The sequence below is a fragment of the Parasteatoda tepidariorum genome, chromosome 10 (genome assembly GCF_982258835.1).
Source record: "Parasteatoda tepidariorum strain Cologne lab strain chromosome 10, Ptep-v5.0, whole genome shotgun sequence".
Classification (NCBI taxonomy): domain Eukaryota; kingdom Metazoa; phylum Arthropoda; class Arachnida; order Araneae; family Theridiidae; genus Parasteatoda; species Parasteatoda tepidariorum.
Window position 1 is genome coordinate 64,250,344 of NC_141764.1, and position 26,455 is coordinate 64,276,798.

The following is a 26,455-nucleotide window of genomic DNA, read 5'->3' on the forward strand; positions in this document are numbered from 1 at the left end:
TTATATTTTTTGGGGGGTTTATGCATCAGGATTCGAAATTAACATTGGTCCGAAACCAACTAAGGCAGTGATCTTAAAAACATTATGTGCTACATTGGTTTGATTTTTAATTTCTGTTATATGTCTGTAAAATTTCAATACGCCTATTGTGCATTGTTAATTTTTTATTTAAATGCCATTTATTAACTTTATTGAGAATCAAATGATATATGTAATCCATCAACTGAGAATATAGGGTTATATTTCCATATCATGATCTGTTGCTGCAATCACCAAGGTGCCAAATAGATTTTAAACTTGTAATTTAGAAAAAAACATGTAGATGTTTGCCGGGGGTGGCTACGAGTTCTAAGTTGGACCCCTTCTGTGATGTTTCTTTTAGTTTCTCGCCGACCGCTATATAGAAGTTGCCAAGACTTGTCAATTATTCTGCCACAGATCACAATACAGAAATCTCCCCCAAAATGTAAACAGACTTAAGTACTATCTTTTAGTTATAGGAACTGGTCTTAATCTCTAACACTGCATATTTATTGTTTAGCTCAAGAACAAGGAATTTCAATATTTACTGAAAAGCAGCTGACTTTTTTTCCTGCTACATCCTTTTTTATCATACTGCTTTGTAATCAATAACCTTTATTAGTGCAACTGCATTGAATACTACTTAGAGGGGGCTAGAAATAATTTAATCTACTACTTGAACTTTTTATAAAACTTCAAAACAAAAACGGAAAATTAAATTTGAAACTGTGACAGAATAATTACCAATTTAGAGTTCAAACAAACCAATGGCATATCATTGTCATATTCAGGCTGCGCCTTTTTTTTTTTTTTTTTTTTTGTGAGACCTTTTATTAGCTCATTTTTGTCCAAGATTCTTAAGCTATGCAATTTGACTGAACTGTAAATGAACATATTTAAAATAGAAATTCTTATAAAATTAAACCTTTCAGTTATATCGATTGAAATTAACTATTGTTTTCAGATAGTGTTAACTTTTAAATTTTTTTATGAGTTATAGCTTGACTGACTGTTTATTTCTTAATGATCTTTTTTTTTTTGTTAAAAAAATAACAAAAAGGTGATTTTATATTATTTATTATTACAAATAATATGAACTTTAATTTTTATTTGGAAATTGCACTGTACACTCAAGTTTTAAATGAAGTGTTCTTTACTTAAGAAATTAATTTAGCTTTGAATTTTAAAATTATGTTATTAGGTAAAATATACATATGGTCTTCTAAATTTATAAACCTAAATCAAATTGTTCAGATTTTTTTTTTAAAAAACTATTCAAATGTGAAATGAACAATTTAGTTTGAAAGGAAACAAATATGAAATCTAGGATCATTTTTCAAATTCTTGCTTTCAAATAGATCAAATGTCTATGTATTGAAATAAAAACTTTTATAGTTAAACACAGAAGGAAGCAATGTTCTGTGCATCTAAAGAGGAAAACTAATAGGGCCTAACTGTATAAGTGTAATAACATAACAAGGAAACTTTGGTATCAAATTTAAATACCAAAATGATTCACTCAATGTTTTTAATTTTGGATCTGGCTGAAATATCCTTCTCAATTTACTTGAATAGCATAGTTCTTAATGTTTTAGAATTTTTGTTTTGTGTCTGTTAACTATTTATTTTATTTTATATCCGTCGTTGAACAGCTGCCCCAATTTTTTGGGTTTACGACTACTAATGCTCAACTCCGTAGCCTTGTAATTTTAAATCAATCCAGAAGACACGGAAACTCCTGGATTAGTACCTCCAGAGGTGTTGATTTGTTAGGGAAACATGGAGGACTTTGCGACTCGACAGATTTAACATGCATCAGTCACCATTTACTACTCGGGGAGTCTTCGGCCGGTGGGGATCGAACTCTCGGACATGGGTCCAGTGCCCTACCAACCAGGCTATCCTGGCCTTGTTAATTATCTATGTCAGAAATAGATTGAAGTTTTCTTTAACAATATAAATGATAAATTTTGCTTTTACCATTCAGAAAATAATTGTTTTCTATATTGGCATACAGCGTATATCTGTAATTAAAATATAAACTTTCTGTGCTCAAAGTTTTGAGTGATGATAAATTCTGATTGTAGCTGTCAGGAAATGTTTGAAACTTGTATTGTCATTTCTTTTGATCAAAAATTAAGATTTCGTGGTCATACCCTGTTAAGCAGGTACAAAACTCTTATTGGCAATCATATAGCAACTTTAAATTGTATTTGTAGTAGTCATGAAACAATTAAAATTTATATTGTTTGTTTTTCGATGTAGAGATTTGAAAATTCCGGAAAGTAGGCAGAATTTTGATTGATTCTTACACTATAATATGGCAAAAAAATTCTGCTCATTGTGGTTAAGAAACAATTGAGACTCCTATTTTATTAGGTATGGAGGTCTGAGTGTTCTAGTTATATGCAAGGGAATTAATAAAAATGTAAAATGATCTCTTTTTACCTAATTATGGATATTAACACTAAATTTAAAACTTGTTCAAAGATGTTACTTGATTTTTATATAAATAGTAAAAGTAATAGTTGAATCATTGTTCAAAATTACTACTAATATGAAAATCAATTGCTATATTTAGAAGAATTCTCTTTATTTATTTTTTAATAAGTTTTTAAAAAAATACTACACTTTATATACAGATTTCAACTGTTCTTTGGGAGCATTTCTCCCAGTTTTTCCTTTTCCCTATGAATACAGCTTTCAAAACAAACCAAATTTTTACTCTTTTTTTTCTTATTAACTGTCAAAATTGTAATATAGACAGTATTTTATTTTTAAATAGTCTCATTTTTATTAATTATTGATAGGAGCAGTTAATTTTTACTAATGTGAATTTTTTAATACATAAAAGTTTTGACTGTCCAACTTATTTACAATTTGTTAATTTAATTCTAACAAGCACTGAATCCAAATTTGTGTATGAAGCAAGTTTTTCAAAGGAATTGAAAGATTAAAGTTATCTATATTTTAAGACAACTTTAAGGGATTGATAGAACCCTAAAATCTAAAGTGCCCTTTTACTTTAATATTGTTTTCTATAATCTGGAACTTACCCCTATTCTTTATAATTTTGTAAAAAAAAAAAGAATTTTTATATTTTAAAATGTAAGCATTTTCACCCAAAATATTTAGGAGGGAAAAAAATAGTACACATAGAACAAATAAATTAATTATGACTAGTTAGGGAGTATGTATAACAATGAATTTTTAAATCTTCATTTTTTAAAATATTTTCCAAAATCAATCTAAAAGAAACTATGTTTATAATTTCAAGACTCATCAAATTTTTAAACAATTTTGCATCTTGAGTGACTAATAGACAAAAACTAGAAGTAACTAAATTAAATGCAATATTGAAGTTTTTAATTAAAAGCATTATTAAAAATGATTGGACCGGAAGTGTAATAAACAGGCAGTATTGACCTAACCTAAGCCTGACACAGACTTCAATAGCTTTGCAGCTCATGACAGAACTTTAGTACATGTAAACTGACTGACAAACTGAATTTAAATACTTCTAGGGTAAAATCTATGTGAGATTTACCAATAGCCTATTGTGCAGCTTAAAGCGACATAAATAAAGTACCTACCTATTTGAGATTAATGCTATTATATTATATTTTCGTATTGTTTACTACATTTTTAATGATCTATTTTAAAAAAAGGTAATAAGTTGTAGAAAAACTACAACATAATTCTAGACCTGCCACACATCATTTCGGATTTTAAAAAAAAAAATCATTTAGGCAGTCCACATAATTAAAAATGTTTTTTATTTTATAATAATTTAATAAAACTACTCATAAATTTCTGTGCATAAAACTGTTTTTTAAAAATGATTAATTAATTCCCACTTCTAAATAAAATAACATCACAGAAATAGTTATAAATCAGATCATTTTGGCCCCATAGTAGATTGAGCGGGTGGGTGACCACTTTCATCGACTTTCGAAGAGACCGAATATTGCTTCATTTCGGACTACCAAAGAGAAAGAAAATTGTGATATGTTTTCGGATCAACAACAGCACACACACACAACCTCAAGGTTGTTTTCCAGATCGTCGTCAATATCTCATTGTGTAGCTCTAATATATACTACTAAAGATTATATACGCGAAGCGTATAAGTTCTTTGATACTACTAAGGTAATTATACCGCACTTCATTTCAATTAATATTAAAAAGTTTATACTTTTTCAACGATATATTTTTTAACGAATTAAAATAAAATCTCTATACACTTATGCAACTGTGTCTATCATAAGATCCATCAAATTCAAAATGATGCAACTTAAATATCACTAATAGAAAATGTATTAATTTCAGTTGGCAAGACAATTATCTGTAGACATGTAGCTTTTTTTTTTTTTTTTTTTTAAGAAATTATTTTAAAACACGAAAATATATTAGATTTCTACAGGATAGCTTCCAGAGGTTTCATATTGGCGATCGAAATGGGCTGCAGGTGGCGTAGAGCAGAACTCTTTTCCTATGGCAACACTTCACATGCTTTCCCCAATAGCGTGTGGAAAGTCATAGAGGAAGGAAGTACGTTAGTTTCTCTCTTGATTTTCATATAGATTAAAATCTTTTAACTTGAAAAACTATATGGAACTGAAAACTACATTAAACATAGTTCTAAAGAAAAGTATCATGGAAATTTTAAAAAATATTTTTATTAAATAAAAAGGAAAAATATTAAGAAAGGGGAAAATATCGTAGTACATTCCTATACAACTGAAAAGAGGAGGAGAGGGAAGGGAGAAGGGCTAAAGGCATGAAACCGGTCTCTCCCCAGATGGCGTATTCGAGTGTTGCGATCGCGAATTGCATTCCCTTCTGGAAAAAAGACATGTTAATCTTGATTAAAAGCAGTTTCTTTCGATGTCGAAATTTTTTTGCCATAAATATGTGCTTTTCAAATATTAACAACAAACAAATTTCAAGCAATCTGATGCATTGAATTTTTACGCAAACGCAGTAAATACTGTGTTGCATGTGCGACATCAACTTGCGCTTTTTTACTAAGTTAAAGTCTTAGTAAAAATAAAACTTAAAATATAGGACTGTTTTAGGTAACCGTTACAAATGACGTAACCGAAGATTGCGAAGTTTTTTTATAAAGGTAAACAACATAACTTCTGATCCTGGAAGTTCGATTAAATATAACTTTCCTATTTATTTTCCAAATTAAAATTCCACCAAGCAATGCAGTGTAAAAATTGAAACGGTCTATATTTTATAAAGTAGCAGAAACCATACAAGGTTAGTACATTTAAATGTCAGTTTACTCACAAAGCAAAATTTTCATTTTATATTCTCTACCGTTATTGACCTCCAAAACCTTGACTTGGAAAGAGCATAATAAATCTTTAAGTTTTATGTTTTTATTTATTTATTTTCAAATTTAGTATGCTTCAAATAAATTTATCGTTGCTCATCTTTCAAATTTGAACTATGGTATTCGATCTTTCAGCTTTTTCTCAAACCAATTTCTAATACATACTGTATAGGTTACTTGTTTTTGAAGCATTATATATATCATATCTTTGATCTGTGTCATTTATGTTGTATCATTTCGAATTTGAATAATTTTATGGTAGACGCGTACAGTGCTCTTTAAGTTTAAAACTATTCTATTTTAATTTATTAAATAATATATCTTAGAAAAAGTACTAACTCATTAATTTTAATTAAAAATTGTGATGTATAACTGTTATTAATGCATATATAAAAATAATATTTTTTTAGAAATAAGAATAATTTGCGCAATTGAATTTTTTTAACAATTAAATTTTATACACAAGAATTTATAGGCAGCTCTATACAACTATAGTTTTTGAAATTTAAACATTTGTGCAAACCAACTTAAACAGCCTAATACTATACACAGGTTTCTTGTTTTCAAATAGTAAGTAATATTTATTATGATTATTATTTAAAACGGGCAGAAAGATCAAAGATAACTATTTTAAATTAATTTAAAGAATGTCTAAATTTAAATGTAATTGCATTTGCATTATAGTTCTAAAAAATTTAAAGTTTTCTTTAAATTATTTTTTTTTTTCAAATTGTTCTTGAGATTATTTTATATTTTTAGTAAAATATAATCCAGTACATTATTTAGTAGGTATAAAATGTATAGATCTTCTTTAATATTTTTTGTTTAGTAAAATATTAATATTTTTTCTTATCTTATTAAATCTGAGTTAAATTCTTCATAGATATGAAAATTTTGCAGACACTTTAACAGTTCTATCTCTATAGTTGGTCCACTGAGTTAATTCTGAATGTTCTTTTTTAAGCATTAAATGAGCTTAATTAAGCTATTGTGATAATACTAATCAGGATATATTACATTTAAATATATTTTTTAAGAAAACTTAAGTAAAATAAATTTCATTTTCTTTTCTAAAGATTAGTTTGTAGAAACTAAAGCTTTGTTTTAAAAAATATAAGCTTTATTTTTGAAGTTAAGTTAAGAATTTATGTTTGATATGCTCTTTATGTTTGTTAAGTTTCACCAAAAATAATGGATAATAGTAACATGATCTAAATTTTACCAGTACAAAAGTTGTGTAATATTTTTTAATTTTGTGTAATCACCAGGTTCATTATCTGTATTGAAAGTTGGCAGATTGTGACCATCTGTTGGTACTCTTGTTCTTAAAATCTTTAATTCCTAGACATTTTAAGATAATTTGAACTTAAAATTAAAAAATATAGTCGAACCTCATTAACATGAAACACATGTTTAATCCCGCGAGTCAGCATTAAATTATTGTTGTATTTAACATGACATTTTCAAGTTGACTATTCCTTAACATGAAAGGAAACTGGAGGCAGCAAAGATAATAAGCATGTGAATAAATTCCTAATCATTCATTTTGAGGAATGCTATTTTTATTTTCTTTCTTTGTTAAGAGTATCAGATGGGCAAATAAATTAAATAGCAAAAATAAAATAGTTTAATAAAATAGTTTAATAAAGTATTTAAAGCTTTTAAGCTTATTTTAATTTGTTTGGTCCATAACAGTATTGTTTTCATACATCAGTGTTTCCCAAAGTGTGGTAAGCGTACCCCCAGGGGTACATGAACAGTTTAGCGGGGTACACGTTCTTATGTGAAATATCTTGCAACAAACGAAAATTTCACAAAATTTTATCTAAAAACAAAGCTAACCATTAAAATTTACGATAACGTATTTTTTTTTATTTACTTTTTTTTGCAGAGATAACAGTTAATAATTAAGGGTTTGTTGTGATTTTTAACTTTTGAGCATTTTTTTATAGTAAAAATTACATTCATTTTTTTTTAGTGGTACACAGCGTTACAAAAAATTTAGAAGGGGTACACAGAAGACATAAGTTTGGGAAACACTGGCATACATTAACATAACATGCATAAATCATACATTAGTACATAACACAGAGCTCATTCTAGGCAGAAAAAAGGGCAAGGTGCAAAAGTTTAAAAAAAGGGCATTATTATTCTAAAAAGGCAATAATTTCTTTCCATGGGCTTTACACGTTCTATTAAAAACATTGCCAATTAGTAAAAGAAATTTTTTTTTTTACTTTACTAAAAGTAGCAAAGCAATCATATTAATTACTAATTTTCATTAATAAATTAACATATGTATCGAGTTAATGAGGTAATTAGCTTGGTAATTTATTTAAAATGCATGTATATATTAATAAAATAATAAATGTATGTTTTTAAGTGTCTGTAGTTATGATTTAATAATTAAAATGATTAATAATAATTATGATTTAATGAAAGGGCAAAAAGGGTATGAAGTCTTATTACATCAGGACACTAATTTACTTCAGGGGCAACAGGGTGGATTCTTTTGACTAAAAGGGCAGCAGGGTGCTGCGCCCTGTTTACCCAATGAGCTCTGCATAACATGTATAAATCAGATAAAACAAAATTTGGTTGACATGAAATAATTATGATAGTCCCTCCAATTTTGCGTTAATGAGGTTCGACTGTATTGCAATGGGACTAAGTAAATCTCTTGTAAACTTAATGTTAGATGAATCTTTAAAAAAAAAAATAGTGTTGGAAGAGCAATTCTAAGGAACAAGAAAGAAAGAGAGAGAGCAATTAGTTCTGAGGTGAATGAAAGGAAGAGTGGGATAAGCATGTTTGTCTTTCTTTAACCCAAGATATTTGTAGATAGCAGTCGACAGACTGAAAGTAAAGAGACTAAAAAAAGTAATAAGTCTATGTTCAGGTCTGGCAAATCTTGAATCTATTGCATTGGGACAAAGTAAATCTCTTGTAAACTTAATGTTAAATGAATCCTTTTTTTAAAAAATAAAATAAAAAATAGTGCTGTAAGAGCAATTCTAAGGAACAAGAAAGAGAGAGCAGTTAGTCCTGAGGTGAATGAAAGGAAAAGTGAGATAGGTATCAGGGGTCTGTTTAGAAGAAATTTGGGTCCATTAACAGACCCTTCACAAAATATTTTAACTTAAAAACGGACCCTTCACAAAATGATTTTTCTTTTAATCGGACCCTTCACAAATTTCTTTATCTTCATTATTATTTTGTTAATCAAATAAACCCTTTCCAGGGTAAAAAACAAGAAAGATGGATGTCAACGAATTAAATTTTGTCTTCGGCAGACGATTCTTGCATTATTCGTCCAAAATTAATATTCTGCGTTCAGCAGTATAGGCTAAATACCAAATACAGTACAGAACCCGTTATCCGGAAATCAGAAAACCGGAACGAAATTCGATAAATTTTCCCGCCATTTTTTAAACAAATTTTTTTTTTCCTTATAAGATTTTAGGATTTTTCTTTCTTTTTTGAAAGATGTTCACCTTACCATCATTTTGGAAATAATCATTAGTGTATTACTTCATCGTTTTTTCTTCTTTTCAAGATTATTTCCTAAAAAAAATTTTTTTAGTTGGGTTTAACAATAAAAAAACGGCTTTTTGTAGCGATTCAGAAAACCGGAAAAATCAGTTATCCGGAATAGTGATGGTCCCGATCGTTCCGGATAATCGGTTCCCTACTGTATTTGTATGTTGCATCTCTAATTTAGAAGCAGCAATTGTTGTTTATTTTTTAAAATTTAATTTTTTTAACTATAATTTTACAGTGTTGAGCATAATCTTGTATGTCTTCACAATTTAAAAACTCCTTGAAAAAGTTTTTTTTTGCAATAACGGACCCTATTTGCACAAATTCATAAAAGCGGACCCTGGTTGAAAGAATGTGAGTAATTTTTTCACAATTTCGCGAAAAATGGACCTTTCACAAAATGTCTGGACAGACCCCTGGGTATGTTTGTCTTTCTTTAACCCAAGATATTTGTCGATAGCAATAAATCTATAAAGAATAAGATAGTAATAAGTCTATAAAGAAAGATGTTCATGCCTGGCAAATCTTGAAAGCAGGCACCTGTTTTTGAGCGTTTGGAACATGTCTACTGTTAGTTCTGATTTGTATGTTTTTAAATCAAATGAAGTTTTTAAAAAAGTAAAACGCCAGATTGTTCCTTATCAATTGCTAAAACCAGTTCTTGAATGTGTTTTTCTTTTTTTTTTGTTGCTGCTTTTCTTCAAAATGCTAAAATTTTCTTGAACTTAGCTTTTCTCCCTCATGATTTTTTAAACAGTCTATTGGCTTAGGTTATCAACTTAAGCTGATTCAAACTGAAGTCAAATCGTCTGTTTTTTTTTTCTTTTTAATTTTTTTTAAACGTATATTATTATTCTTGTAGACATTAATATTCATTCAAAATTTTATTTACTTTACATATAATTTTGCTATTTCAGAAGTAAGAATCATTTATCTTTTGTTTCACATTCATAAAAAAGAGTTTAATGTTAATTTTTGGTTGCCAAGAAATGTCATAGTAATAAATGACAATGATGTACTATGTTAGTGGCAGGACTGACGCGATATCTAAAAAGGTTTAACACGCATGCATGATAAAAAAATTTTTATTTTTTACTTATTTATTTTCAAGCTATATTGTCTTAAAAAAACCTTCTTCATCTTCACTTAAAGCTTTTACTAAAGCAATGCTTGATGTGGTCAGGGTTGAATTTGTTTAATAATTTTTTTACTTTTGCATATCTATATCACATCGAATTTATATATATGTAGTGCTCCCGTAGTGCTCCTTCTCGTGTTTTCTCATAAACTCTTGAGCCGTGGCCTTTAATTTATCATAATATTGCAGTTCATACTATTTGCAGTCATATTTTAATATTTTTAATATCCTTTTCTATAAGGATGACAACATAATGAATTTTCTATACTTTTATTGAAGAAAAGAATAAAGAGATCTATTTACAATTTATATACAATTGGAGCAGAGCTCCGGGACACAACTTTGTACTTCCATTTCCAAAGGATAAGTGTACACTTTTTTAACGTGTAACATAATATTTCGTTCATGTCATGTGATCTGTAATATCTAGACCCTCTTTGTTATAACCGGCGTCTTAAGATCTTAAGACCAGATGGAGATGAACTAATATCTCAATATAGTTCTTGACTTTAATGGGAATTCGGCTTCATTTAAGATATTTTACTGTGCGGTGTAGATTCATTTTATAAATAAAGATTTCATCGCTATTCAATGAAACTTAAGATATACCCGAAGAGCTAAGTTAAGTATGTGAAAGAGATTTTTAATGTTCTCATAAACCAGATAAGCTTATCTGCAGATAAGATATAATTCTTTTTAAGTTTAGTCTCAAAAGATCCTTTTAATTTTATTAAGCTAGTATTTTTGATATTACATATATATATATTTTAAAAATTAAATATAGCCAGTGTTCGTATATTTTTTATTTTTGCCAGTTTTCAATACATGAATGTAATAGATTTGATTCTGTCAATTTTTTTTGCTTAAATTTTTTACCTTTGAAATAAATAATATGATTATAACGAAACATCTTTACATTATGTAAAGTAAAAATGAATCATGTTGTTGAAACTAACATTTGACAACCTTATCACAAATTTCAGATAATAACTGGAACTGTATGTTGTGTTTCACAGTTTTATCAATTTTTATCAGTAAAGATGTTGAAAGCTTTTTTTCTTTTCTTTTTCTTAAAAGTGTTTTGAAGAAATCAAATCTTTTTTATTATTTGTATACATTTAGATCGAGCAAACTAAACTTTTTAGAAATTAAACATTTAATATTTTTATTTTTTCCATTCTTATTTCAATATCCTTAATTTAAGCTTTTTTCTTGTAATCAAAACGAAAATGTTAAGGGACTTATGATTATTTACAATATTTATTTATTTACAATATATTTATTTATTTACAATATTTATTTATTTACTATAGTTTCAATAAGTTTAAAGTTTTTATAATGGTGTAGTAAAACTGTAGTTAGCTATTAAGATCTATTTTTTAATGAATTTAATTGTAGATAATAATTGACTTTCTTTAAATTTTTATTGTTTTTCAATATTTCTGTTTCCAACTTTTAAAGTTTGTTTTTATTTCAAAATGTATACATTTTTTCTTTTATTTTAATTCTTATTGTCCAGCTATTAAAATTTTAAAAAAAGTTTTTTCGAAAAAAATTATTTTGATAAAAAATTAGTGTTTCAATTTTAGGAGAATGGCTGAAAACAATAGACCTACCCGGCCGAACCGCAATCACCTTCCTTGGAGCATTCAACAAATTCACGAAAATTCGCATCAAATTGCTAGTAGCGCAACACAACATATACATGAACTTCAAGATTTAGTGATGCAAGGTTTGAGTCCATTGATCAACACAGCATCTGGTGCCAATCATCTACAGTCAAGGCGAATCGCTGATCCTCATTCGCTATGGTTTGAAAGTCCAGAAGATATCAACCTTACTACTCCTAGGAATTCTAACATGAACTCTGGCAATAACATTGAAAACTTTGTAATTGATATGGAATCAGTTGCTGCAGACTCTTTTAACCCAGTACATAACCCTGCTGCAAATGACAACTTGCCTAATTTAGAAACAAATGATAACACCAGATCGAGTGATAATGATCAAGGAGTTTCTGCACTTAGAAATTCACCTGAGCTTCAAGCTATCATTGCTTTTGCAGAAAAATATATGCCTTTTGTGTTGATTCTGTTATTAAAGCTGATATTTGATCATAGAATTGGTAAGATTATATATGGAACTGATGTTAAATGTTTAAAATATTTGTTTCTTTGTTTGCAATTCTTCTTACTATATCTTTGAAGAAATTTATCTTGGTCCTATTAAACTTATTAGGCAATGATCTTACCTCAAATTACATTGGTCATCCAAAAAATTTTAATTACCTATTTTGTGATAGTTTAGAAATGTAGAAAAAAATTATTTATGTTCCTCCTTATTTGATTGCTTTTTAAAGTCATTTGAGAAAAAAGTATTTTAGAGTTGGTTACTATTATTTACTGCAAATTGCTATTTATTTATTGCAGAAACTATTTTATGAGTTTTTAAAACCTCATTACTAAATATATTGCAATCAAACTCTATCATACTATCATATTGGCTTCTGCCTGGTTTGTCACTCATTACGCCTGCTAGTTATTATTTTTAAAATAAAATTTAAGCTCAGAATTTTTAAAATGCTTTTCAGTTGCATCTGCATCCTACTATAACTATAATAATCTGTTCAGTTTTTTTTAACATACCATAACTATGATAATCTGTTAAGTTTTTTAACATACCATAGCTATGATAATCTTTTATGAGTTACAAACAAAAATTTATTTTTAAAAACAATTTTTTTTTAAAATTCTAAATGTTTGCTACTAATTTTTACTTTTAGGTATTTTGGTTAACCTTGGATTATTTATAACTTTTTGCCATGCAAATACTGTTGTTAAAAGAGAAGTATCTCGGCAGGTAATTAGTATATTTATAATTTGTTAATAGTTTAATGTTATATTTTAAATTTTTTATGAATGGAATATAAAATGATTGTTTAATTTTTAGGGAAAGCGCCGTTTAAGAAATTTATGCTTTGTTCTCGTTAACTTAACAACATCAATTTTGGTTATATACACTCTCCTTGCCGATCGCTCATTAGCATACGCGTAAGTATTTTTTCTCAAATTTCTTATTGTAAATTTTTATGTGTTAAAATTATTTACAAATATAGTTAAGTATATAAAATATAATAGGTAGTTATCTTGATATTATTTGTAGATTCAAGGGGAACAAATATTTTTTTAAATTCATATTTTGTATTTTAATATTTAAAATTTAAAAAATCAGGTCATGTAAGCAATTAGAGAGTTTATCTTCTTTTGGAGAGTATGGGCTTTATAAATTCTAGACAAACCTATTTTTATATTCTTTCTGAATACACCTGACTATTATGCTGTCTGATTTAATGTTTATGTTTAATGCTATGTAACCAGAGTTTTCCCTAGGAATAAAAAAGGGCAGGATGCTTCCTCACTGAAAAGGATACTTTGAGTTTTAAAAGGATGCTCACTTAAGACTGATCAAATATGTAATAACTGAATGTGATCCTAAACAATTTTTAAATACCCTCTCATTCTATTTTATGTGTATATTTCAAACTCACTCATTATCAAAATGGAAGAAAAATTTGTAGTTTTTAAAAAAGAATTAAAGACATCTTAAAAGACATCAATTGCTGTACCCAAATGTTTTTTTAAAAAAAGTAAAGTGATTGATTAACAATGATTGATTTTGCAATTATAAAACTTTTTTTCTATAATTTAAACTGAAAATTACCAGACAATAAACATTTAAAAATGGATTTTTTTTTATAAAAAAAAGAAAGAAAATTATCAAAAAAATCATTTTAAAATTTTAAAGCACTTAAAAAATTTATTAATATACTAATAAAGAGAAACTTATAAAAGTGTGTCCAGTTGAGAATAATACTAGTAAAATAAATATTTGCAATAATAATCAGAATTAAACCTAATAGCACAGTTAATATTTCTTGTGTATAATTATTATTTACTAAGTGAATTAATTTTTTTAATGGAATATGAATAAAAAGGTAGTTTCTTTAAGGTATGGTGGCTTATTTTTACAAAAAAGGACAAAGAGGGTGCATCAAAGGGCAGGGTGGGCTGCTCTTCTAAAAGCACTTGGAGGAGAACACTGATTGTGAAATATTGTTTTTGTTATGTAATGTTGTTTTTGTTTGACAGTGTATAACTATATGTTTGATGCAAATCAGGTCTTGTGTCTTATAAAAATGCTATTTTATTTCATTTTTTATCAGTAACTGAATTTTTTTTGTCACAAGTTAGTCATAATAAAACTGTCATAAACCTGATAATCCAGCATGTAGTTAAATTAATATTTTTTAAAATATATCAGACCAGCTTGCTTCTTGTGAAATAAGGTAATTATGTAAAAATGCAAAAATTATTTGTATAGGTTTTCCCATCTGCAAAAGTTTTAAATATTGATTCAATGCACAATATTTTAAGTTGTGATTTAAGATTTTTATTTCAAATTTGCCCATTTTTATAATATTTCTAATATGAAGTTGACAAATCTAAGTTTTTGAAGCAATTCATCTGCCTTATCTCCTTGTCTGTTATATAGGCATACTTCAATGATATAAATATTTAGAACTGTTATCCCATATTAAAAAATGAATTTTTGTCATGTTTAAAGCATTTAAAAAAATTCCTTTTACTTCATATTTATCAGTGAGAAATCTGTAGATTTTTTTTCCTTCCTAGTCTAAAGATTTTGAAATTAATTACTCACTTTGTGGATATTTTCAACTTCATACACCTAATTTCTTTTACAACTGAGCGAATCATTCATACTGATAAATAAAATTAGAAGTATTTCAAGGCTAAAGTAATTTTTGTGAAATTACTCAGTTTTACATCAAAATTATCTGTATATTTCATTTAAACATCGATTTTGATTTATTGTGTAATAGTATAATTTTATTTGCTTAGCACTTCATGTTTTTAATATTCCATTATCTGTATTAACATTCCATTTGAACATTTTTCAGACAATTTGACTTTGACTCATGTGGCTATTAGAGATATATAGCAATCCTCAGATTGAAATTATTAACTGTCAAAAAAGTTGTTTCAATATTTTATGCTTTTTTTCTCTTTTTTTTTTTAATTTTTTTTTCTTTCTAATTTGTCAAGTTACCTTCCTTATTGTTAAAAGAATTTCTTCCGCTCTGGTTAGGAGAAACCTATTTCTTTTGAAATTTTTTTACTGAAGAAGGAAATTTGCCATCCCTGATATTCTCATATCATTAATTGCATAGTATCTATTTAATAATTAACCCCGTGGTAGAATCACGGCGACATTGTCGCAGAACCTTAGTGTTCTTGCAGAAAGATTTTTCTTTTGAAAATTTTTTTCTTCTTCTTTCGCACAGAAATTTACACGTAATATTTGAATCATGCATTTCGATAATCACTTTTTGACGCTCTCAATTTATGACGATAGTATCGTAAATCAGCGTAATGTTTCGATATTGATTTTCACGTTATTGATATTGATTTTCACATGGATTTTAAATATCCCGATATATTTCAAAGTATATGGAAAATTTGAATCGTGCATTTGAGTATTCACTTTTTAAGGCAATAATTCTATAACATTTTTGGCAGTTATTGCTATTGATTTCTCCATAGTTTTTAAATCCGATATTTTTTATGCGATAGTATTTATTACAACAACATTATCTCGAAACGAAACACGCATTTGAGGAGCCCGATTCGCGTGATTTCGCCGTCGTTCTTTTTTTGGCAATTACTACTACGGATTTCATGATTTTTAATTATATTTTTTATTGTGATAATTATTTACAAAATGCGAGGAAGGAAACAATTTGTGTGCCTCCCCCACAGATTGCGAGAATCACCCATAATATTAGAGTAAAAAAATTATTACACGTTATATTTAAAAAAATTCTATAGTTTTTTTGTAATCATAGTGCTTTTGTTATTTTAAATTTGCCACATATATGCTTGCTATTATTAAAAGTATCTTGCAGAAAGATATTAGTGATAGAGTTTTGTCGCAGATAGCTCGAAAAAATTCTGCTACAGGGATAATTATGTATTATTAAATAGATACATAAAGTGTATGAATTTAATAATACAATTATGTAATTATAAAACTTTGATTTTGAGTTCAAATTTTGCTTCCTGTTGATCAATTGCGGAAAAAAAGTATTTCTAACTATACCCCGATTATCAAGACTACTGTATTTCTTGAAGACTGTAAAATGAAAATATTTTTAATTAATTTATCACATGTCATTTCTTTGATAAAATACTTTTAATTTGACAAGAAAGCATTTTGTGTTTCGTAGCATACCATTTCGAATATTTTTCTTTTAATTTTAATACTGTTTTAATTTAATTGATAGATTGATCTTTGTGCCCCCATACTCTGTTCCAATTGATTTGTGGGATGTATTATGGATAGTGTCTGTGACTGATTTTGTTCTTCGTTTGATTACAATTTGTGTCAAAATAGTCTTTGTTTCAATTCCTACAAAAATACTTGCATGCCAGAAGAAAGTATGTTACTTTAATTTTCTTTTCACACTATTTGTCTTTCAATCAAATTTTCCAAAAAAAAAAAATATTGAATATTTTTAGGGCAAATATTACCTTTTCACTGAACGATCTTCACAGCTATATCGTACCATAATTCCAGTGCAGCATTGGCTATATTTTTTCTCAGAATCTTATTCGGGACCAAGTAAAGTTTTTGGTGTTATACTTTCTGCTACTTATTTGATTTTCAAAGTAAGTTAATTTTTTTTTATAAAAGAAAATAGTAGGGAAGCATTTTTTCTTTTTAACTAATATTTATTATTATTTTAGTTTAAAGGATTCATTAAAAAGTTCAAGCTTTGGAGAGAAACGTTGATGAAAGTTTTACAGAGCAAAGTAAGTATCCTTTCATTCTTTAAATGGTTAACTTAATAAATGATTGACATATGGCTACTTCCGACAATGACTTAACCTTTGAAGATGAGTGGTCGAGTAGTGGCGAAAACTCGGGTTCGCTGGTCAGAATTCTTTAGCTCCTTAAATAAGTTACATATGTTTAGAAGTTTAAGAAAACAGCAGAAAATGTTCAGTATCCATAATTTATTTGAAAAACTTTCTTTGCTTTATCATCTTAAAATGAAGCACCTTCAGATATCATTTTAGGCTTCGAAAGAGACACGTGTTTCCTTCTCCTCAAACTTTGTCGTTAAAAACAGCTATCTCCAAATATATATATACGTAAATAATCACTTTTTTCGGATTACCTGAACTGTATAAATGCAAGGATAGGTAAAATAAGAACAATTAAAATGTATGAAAATGACTTTTACTTTCTGAGCATGCGAAGAAGGAAATTTCATCTTAGAGGAAAGAAAAAAAAACGCTCACATGTAAAACCGCTAATTATGTAAAACATTTTGCAAACAAATCGTAAACACCAAAAAAAGAATATCAATTGCAAGAATTTTTTTTTTCAGAGCGATGAAAAATTTTTTTCATTAACAGGGATTTGTAATTGTTATGATGTAGATTATTTTGTACCCTTTTTATTCTTTTATCCTTTTTATTCGTAGTTTTGTGTTCTGTTATTCCTCATATTTTTTAGTGTACAGAACATACAATTTTCTACAAATGCAGATTTTAAAATACTTAATTTGAAGAATCGAATAGTTTGAATTTTTGATTATTACTTTTTAATGCTAGTAAAAGTCATAAAATTCGATAGATCGAACTTGGGAACTGACCACTAATCAATCATATGCCTGATTCAGGCAAATACCCTTACTTGCTAGATTCATTGTTTCAAACCTTTTGAGAATTCAGTCGCAAAATGAAAAGAAAAACTTAACCATTTTACAATATCAAATTTTTACTATGATGAATTCAGGGGTCATATGCTTATTTATTATTTGTAACAAAAACCATCTTCTAGGGTAGAATTTTGTAGTTTCATAATTATTGATTCATCTCTTTCATCTGATTTTAAAAATGATAGATTGCAATCACCAATATAGGAACAATATCAAATAGAATTTTTTAAATAGTGAGCTGGGGTTTCATCTATTAAATTACTTTCGTGCAAAAATATTGACCACCATATTTATGTTTTTGTTGTGTTATAAAAACTTTACTCTAAAATTATTTTTTTTTTTTTAAGTAGTTTTGAACTTTATGAAAAATTTAGATAGATTTTGGTGAGAGAAAATATTAACTTATTGATACCATCTAAACAAAATTATTCTGAAATTACTATTATTTTGTTCTATAATTTGTTTTTATTATATTTATCTATAGCGAGTTATACTTTTTTTTAGTTTTTTATTTATTTTAATGTTGTCTAGTATATTACTACTGCTCCAAAAATGTTCTACTTTTTATTGAAATATGCTGTCCTGATTTTTTTCTGTAGCCCACTACGAATGTTAAAATCAAATTTTATATGTAGTTGGAGAACCACTTTCCTATCAATCAAAATCTAAATTATTATTCTCAAATTTTCAATGTATATGAAATCGTTATTGTGATATTGATAGACCATAATAAATAAAATTTTGAAGTATGAAAAAGTTATATCATATTCGAAATAATGTGCGGTGGATAGTTTCAAATTTTAGCTTTTAAGTTTTTTAAAAAAAATAGTTCCAGGAGAAACTTTATTTTTCACTATGTGAATATACTTAGCTAAAATCTCATTATAAATGGGGAAATATTGCTACCATTTTTAAATTTTTTATGGCACATGAAAACATTGAAAAAGAGGCTTATCTTTGTCTCACAATAAATGCTTCAAGTATGAAAAATCTAAGTTTGAAAACAATTTGCTATAGAGTGTTTGTTTTATTTCTGTTATTATGTGATAAAATATTTAGTAAAATTTATTTGAATTGTCATTTATGTTAAATGTTTGTTATATTTTTGCTATTTTTCATTGCTTAGAGTTTAGTATTGATTTAATATTATTGTATTGATTTAATATTTTGAATCACGTGGTAACTTCTATTTCTATAGACTTATGGTGTTACACCTTCAACTAATCAAATAAAAGAAGCTGGTGATGCATGCCCTATATGTCAAGATGATTATAAATCTCCTTCAATGTTGCAATGCAAAGTATGTCTATTTATACAAAGTATTGAATATTATTAAAATTATTTGAATTTCATTATTTGCATGTAAGATATAGCTTAAAAACTCAAAAATTAATATGAAAAATTACTCTAATATCTCTTATTTATATATACCTTACTCCACCCTCCCTTTACCCTTTTAAATTTTTTTTTCCATTTTTAAGTCATTATTATTTCCTGCTAAAATTAGCTTATTCAAAGAATTGTAAAATAAGTGGCAAAAATAGAGTGTAGGTTGTATTATAAATTTTTTTAAAGCAAACTTAAACATATATAGACTTTGATTCTTTTTATTATCAAGCCAATCTAATTTTAGAAAAAAAATTGCTTAAAAATATTTAATGTTCTTTAGAGATGCTAAAATTTTCTCACATTAGAAATATTTTTTGACTGTACCTGTTTTTATGCTCACGTGAAACCAAATTTCTTCTTTTTCATAATTAATCATATCTTTGCTGGATGTTTAAATTTATAAAAATGATGTTTAAATTTTTTAATATAATAAATTCTTAAATTTTTTGGCTTAAAGAGGGTTACAGTTAAAAGTTAAATTATATCTATATAAGCCAGTATCATCCTTCTGGAATTAATTGTATCTACTGCAACATTTGTTCTTCTATTTTATTATAGATAGGTTAAATTTGTGTTGTATAAAGAGAAGACTGAAATAATATACTATCAATAGTCATACAATTGTTTCCATTCTCTTATGATTTACCTTATTTAATGCTGAGAAAAAACATGGTGCTCTTGCAGAAATCAAAAACAAGTTACAAGGAAAAAAAGGGATTGACCCAAAGGGTAGGGAAATAAAATAGTCAACATTAGTTAAGAGAAATGAAAACAGGAGGTATAAGATGAATGAGAACTGAAAATGTTGAAAATAAAATAGATTTCCAAACATTTGAGAGGAGGGGATACTAGAAAAGTCATAAATTAAATTATTATAATTTTTCAAAGCAATGCTGCCAAGTCTATTCAACATTACTCTTTATTTTACTGACCTAGATCTCTGGGAATCATTCCATGTTTCAAAATGTTCTAATGTTTTAGTTAATTAACTTTCTAGTATCCTATTTTTTCTCCAAACATTTTACTTCAAATTCCAAATAAAGGAATCTCACTCCACGTATGCTATTTTTCTTTATCTCCCTACCATTGACTATCCTAAATTAAATAATTAATCCCAAGAAACTGAAGGGGTTGGATGTTACTTGATTAAAATCTTCATTTGCTTCTCAAATATGCCAATTAGAAATAACAGTTGACATGTTTTAAACTCTCAGAAATAAGTGCCCATTTTCAAGACTTGTTAGAGAAGAAACAAAAGTGATTTGAAATATAAAAGTGATTCCCTTGTTACCTCACCTCATAGCTGATGGAAATGCACTTTACACTGATTTGCCCCTCTCGGCCACTATGGTTTTTCTTGTTCTCCTTTTCTTTCTCTCGATTTGTGGTTTTCCTAGTTTTGTTTCTTGTCTTTAATTTTTCTGTATTTCGTTGTATTTACGTCAAGTCTTGAAAATGGGCGCCTATTTTGAGCGCTTCAAACGTGTAGACTGTTATTTCCAATTTGTATATTTTTGAAGCGATGAAGTTTTTTATCAAGTAATATTGACTATCTTTAGTCAATCTTTTTTTTCTATTGTTGTTATTAATTTCTTCTACATATCTTTTGTTCTTTGTTACAATGTTGAAGAAAGTGTTTTGTTATTTATGACGTGCTTATTTCATATCACTGCACTTTACTTTCTCGTATTGCTCTAAAACATTTAAATTTTTTATTTAGCATATTTTCTGTGAAGAGTGTGTTGCTTTATGGTTCGATCGTGAACGCACTTGCCCCATTTGTAGAGCACAAATTGCTGATGATCCGACTTGGAGAGATGGCTCAACTACATTGCTACACCAGATTTTCTAATCAGTATTGGCATTTAAAGATTGCTATATAAGTTTATTATTTAGTAAATATTTCCCAAAAAAAACGTGGTTTGTTGGCCAACAAGTTTATGTAAATATGTGTACAATTATATTTTACCTACTGTGATAATTAGTATATCATTACTGTTATTAGATGTTACTGAATTTAAGTAGTTTATTTTTAACTAATTAAACTTATTTCTTTTAATTTCTAATTATCCTTTGGTTATTTATTTTAATTATTGTTGAAAATAAATTTTGGTGGGTAAAGTCATTTATATTTCGATTTTTGTAAGTCACAAATCAAAACCTTTGTTGCTCAAAACTTGTGAATTTTTCTTTTCTTTTTTAAACCTGGATAACTAAACTTGAATCAGTATTAATCTGTAACTAATGATTTGATTTGTAAATAATGAATGAAACACTTTTTTTTATTTTATATTTACCTTATGCCAAAAACAAATTAAGATTATTAATTAATAGAAATTTAATAATGCCCAAATTAAGAGAATTAAATTTTTATTAAATTAATGTGTAATAAAATTTAATGTTTACAGTCTTTGAAGACATGTAATGGTTTCATCCAGACTAAGTAAAAGTCTGGAGTCTGTTGGACAACTGTTTTAGTTATCTAAGTTACTATTTTTGTGTGTGGGATAGTATATGACAATCCTGATAGCTGTGATTCATTAACTATAAATTTATCTTTCAATCAATACCAACAATCATACATTTTTATTACAAATAGTAATTTTTTTATGTTAAAGTTTAACGATAAATGCATGGTATTGTTACTTTACAAATGCAATAAGAAATAAAATTCAGTTTTACTAATTGAAAGATTTTTACATCACTGTTGTATATATTTGTTCTAATCCAGCTGTTAGTGAGTGTAAAAAGCAAATTACATAGCTTGTTTTATACGTTAACTGTATATGTCAATAAATTCTATTGTTGTCATTTGTGTCATATTTTAAAATTGAAAAAAATAATTTTTTTTTCAATTGGGTTCTAGAAACTAATCAAAAAATCCTATACAATATAGTGCAAAGCAATAACACATTCTAAAAGCATTTATAAGTTTTAATAAATTTTTTTCAAATTTTTGCATTAACCTTGTTTATGCAATGATTATTTACAAGTAACCAAGAGCTGTAAAAAAAATAATCCATGTTGAAACAGCATGTATTGCATATGTTAAGCCAATCTTTTACATATCATAGACCAATTTTTATAAAAGACAAGTTCAGGTGTATTTTATGACTCAATATATATGCAGATATATATAGGGAAAAAAAGGGGGTTATTTTGAAAGAAATATATAAAAAACGGTGGTTCTCCCACTCCTCACTTCTTCTTGGGCCCTAAGACAGGCCAAGGCCGTCCTAATAAGTTCTTGCCATCTTGATCTATTCTGTGCCATGTCCTTCCAGTTAGTTATTCCTATTATCTTTAGGTCCCTCTCAACTGTGTCCAGCCAACTAGTCAGTGTACAACCCCTTTTTCTTGTACCCTCTGGTTTAAAGAAAGGTGTCGCAGCCATCAAGTGCGATTGGCCTTAATAATGTGAACTGTGTCTGGTTGTTTTTATATAACTCGTGATTGTAAAGGGTATGCCATTTGGGTCCTGCACCTCACAGCAATAATTTGAAATAATAGCATTCTACACTATTTTATTAATAGATTTGTCAAGGTTTTTAATGGCTACACTTGTCCTCTACACAAATACAAGCTTCACAAGACAAAATGGCAGTAGTAAACTGAATTTTTTTTTATTATTTGTATCTAACTTTTATAACAGCTTTTATCTGTTTACATATATGTATATAAATATATTTAATAATCTATTATGGTTTTAAGTATATTTAATTTTCCACTTAACATCCCCTTTTTATATTTCGCTTTGAAATAATTTGTCCATAATTTTTTTTAAAATCGTATCACATTGAATACCACTCTAATTTTACATGGCTTGCCCGTCTGTCCGAAATGATTTTCTCAGTATGTATTACATTACATTCTTCAAACCATTTTAGTAACAATATAAAAAATTAAAAGCATTAAAAATTTACTCAAATTATGTGTTTCTAATCATCTTGGCTTTGCCAGTCACCCCCATGACATTCAACATGTTAACTAAGATTTTAATTTTGGTTAGATGGGGTTCTAAGTTTATAAATGTGAAGTAAAAAATTTTCCTAATAAGGGCCAATTTGAGTATAAAACTACTCATTTTTATGTCAGATGAACAGCTCTGCAACAAATTGTGATGCATAAATATTTTCAAAAAAATTTCTAGATCAATATAGTTAAATGTGTTTTGAGCTACTATCTTTGTAAAATTTTAAATGTACAATAAAATTCTTTATTGTTCAATATTGATTTTAAAAAAAGAAAGAAAAATTCTAAACATTTTTGCTGAAAGCGTGATAAAAATAATAAATGCACATTTAGACCTGACTTACAAAATCTATATACTAAGTTAAAAAGAATTGTATAAAAAAAATTTCTTTTTTACTATGTGAGTAGAAATTTTTCTCAAAATCAACATTTTTCTGAAAATGCACTAGAAAAAATAGAAATTTTCAGCAAAATTTCAGATTTTAACCCAGTCAAACACCTTAAAATTCTTCCTTAGAGTTGCTTTTAAAAATGCCTCAGTGCATATCAACCCAGTACTTTAAATTCAGGATTTTGGATCCACGATTGTAACATTTCTAATGTTTAAGATAAAATGAACTTGATTAATGCTTATTGCATGGTGACTCGATGCTGGTGTGGCCACATCAAGTGCTGTTTAATTCTTGAGCAAGTGAGTCTTAACTTCAATATTTAATTGTATTTGCAAAATAACTAAGGTATTAAATATTAATGCAGTTTTGGGGGTGGTTGATAGCGATTCAATGCTGAACTGTGTGCAAAAATCAGTTTTTGATGATGCACAAGGGAGTATTGACTGTTTATTTATTTTTTTAATTATTTAATAATTTATGTGTTCCATGGTCTGCAGTCTTTTTACGCAGCTCGTGAGGGAATTCTTTCTAGATAAATCTTTAATTTGTTTTACTAAGTCAAGTGCATGTCAAATTGCTACTTTGCACCCTTGACTTTATCTACTTATTAAACTTTTTATAGTAATTAATTTCTTTGCTGTATGTGTACACATACAGAGTCAATAAACTATACTCAATGAGATTGTTAATTTATATTAAGCAAGAGAAAATGCATTCAAAATCTGACAAATCACTATTTTAGAAGATGTGAATAAAAATCATCAAAAACAGTGTGATTATCCAAGGGGACAAAGAATCGAAAAGCGATTATTAGAAACATTTTCAAGTTACAATGGCAACCCAAAAGGTTTTTTTATCATCTAATTTTCTTCAAAAGTTGTCAAACGTCATAAGCGAAAGTTCAAAGGAGAACAGAAAAATAGTTCAGTTCCGAAATGTTTTATGAAAATCACAAGATACACAGACATTATCTATATCTTTTTGAGTTTTCTAATCGTAAAGTTCTATTATGAAAATATAAATTAATAACTTCTATAGATGTTTACATAATAAATACAGCTAATTACTTCAAAAAATAAAATTAAGTTATAAACTTATGAAGAAAGGAAAAAACTGTACTTACATTCTCTGCTCTATTTTTTTCTCTAAATATAAAATTATTGAAATTTATTGCACAAATTAGCAAGGGTTAGTAACAAAATGTTGGTTTCCTATTTGCACATGCTTTCCTAAAGCCTTCTAACTTATCAACTGTATCCCAAAATTGATTCCAATTTGCATATTGGATTAGAAAGTACAAAGAAACACAATTAAATGCTTCATAAGCATCCATCATACAGGGTTGGAACAGCTTCTTAAATTGCTCCAATCAGTGTTTTCACTACAAAGCGAGAATCTCGCATATTTTTTCTTTTCTCGCATTAAAAAATGATTAACGCGAGAAGTTCTCGCACTCTATTAATGAATTTCAAAATGAGCGAATTTTGGAAAAAATTTCGTCTTCCACTATTTTAAATGAAATACGTTTCTCAATCCTTAACCCCTTGATCTTTCCTTATTTTCAACATCGGTCATTGTTATCAAGCTTTCCTATTTACCAGTATTGTTCAGAACCAGTGCGGACAGCAGAACACAATGCCCCCCACCTCCGAAACCCTTTCAGAACACATTTCTCTTCAACCACATGTTAACCGTAGGTAAGGTTTGTTCATGTAAGACGTTTAAATTTTTTGAGCTTGAATGTAAGATGGACAAATACCTTGTTAAGGCAACATTTTCTAATCCATAACGCACAAATGAAAAGGAAACAAATGTCGGTAGGAACGGTCAAAACAAAACAAGTACGGATATTCAATGGATACGGATCAAATACTAGCAAGAAGTAAGAACATGAAAATAACTTCGCTATTCTATAGCAGAAATAATTGAAAAGCCTATGCTGGCAGGTGAAGAGGATAGGAAAGTGTGTGCACAATGCTACAAATTTGCTTAGTGGTTCCGAATAGTTCAGCATCTGTTGCATCCAAAACCGAATTAAGACAAAATATACTAACAGATTGACTGATAAGCATTTGAGCAACCTAATGAGAATAGCTGATGAAAAAGTAGATATAGAACATTTTCCATGTGATAATGCAGCAAGAATATTCAATGCTTTAAAAATTAGAAGATGTTAAAAATGAAATATTTCTTTTCCAAGTCTATTCGTGTTTTTTTCATTTTTAGAAATCTCACCTAACTTTTTGAAATCTCACCCAGTTTTTGAGAAAGGGTGAGAAATTCTCACCCAATTTTTTTCTGTAATGAAAACACTGCCAATATTGAGTAAAAAGCAGTAAATGATTTTCGTTTTTCACATATATGTTGATTAATGTGTTTAGTTTAATCTTTTTCTATTGCAGCTTTTACTTGATGCAGGTGTTTGTTCCGTCCTAATTAAAAATCCTTAATTGTCTAAAACTCTACTTGTTTTAAAATTTTTTTTTCTTTAGAAGAATTTTGAATGCGTATATTGGTTGATGGATAAAAACAGGATGTGTAGTGTTTTTAAAAAGTGAGGTTAATTAAGAAATTTTTTTGTTCCAATATTGATTCAGGAATAATTCATTCTACCAATGAAAAGAGAAAGACGCAGTTCCGTTCTTAAGGCTCAACTCCTTTTCACCAGATAAATGTTTCAACTTTATTTTTTGAACTACTAGTTTTGACATAGAGAATGTCTAGCTTTTCTTATTCCTTTTCTAGTGAAAATAATTTTAAAAAAAAAATCAGATTCTTTTAAAATGGCATGTTCATTAAAATTGTAAGTTCTGAACAAACAAAAAAAGCAGGAATATCAAGACGAAACCAGTGAT

At 27.7% G+C, this 26,455-nt stretch overlaps 1 protein-coding gene across 3 annotated transcripts; it reads left to right on the forward strand.

Annotated features, from left to right (window-relative positions):
• The first annotated feature begins 4,865 nt into the window (after positions 1–4,865).
• LOC107455004 (E3 ubiquitin-protein ligase RNFT2) lies at positions 4,866–22,047 on the forward strand. Of its 3 annotated transcripts, none has more exons than XM_071184014.2 (9): positions 4,866–5,289; positions 11,633–12,168; positions 12,826–12,902; positions 12,993–13,093; positions 16,405–16,558; positions 16,640–16,789; positions 16,868–16,933; positions 19,046–19,147; positions 20,957–22,047. In XM_071184014.2, the coding sequence occupies exons 2-9, from the start codon at positions 11,637–11,639 to the stop codon at positions 21,086–21,088; spliced, it is 1,314 nt and encodes a 437-aa protein (XP_071040115.1). In that variant the 5' UTR covers positions 4,866–5,289; positions 11,633–11,636; the 3' UTR covers positions 21,089–22,047. The 3 variants fall into 3 exon arrangements, with proteins under 3 accessions (XP_071040115.1, XP_071040116.1, XP_087010233.1); XM_071184015.2 differs by having other exon boundaries at positions 5,025–5,149; XM_087154107.1 differs by lacking the exon at positions 4,866–5,289 and adding an exon at positions 11,131–11,274.
• Positions 22,048–26,455: the final 4,408 nt, after the last annotated feature.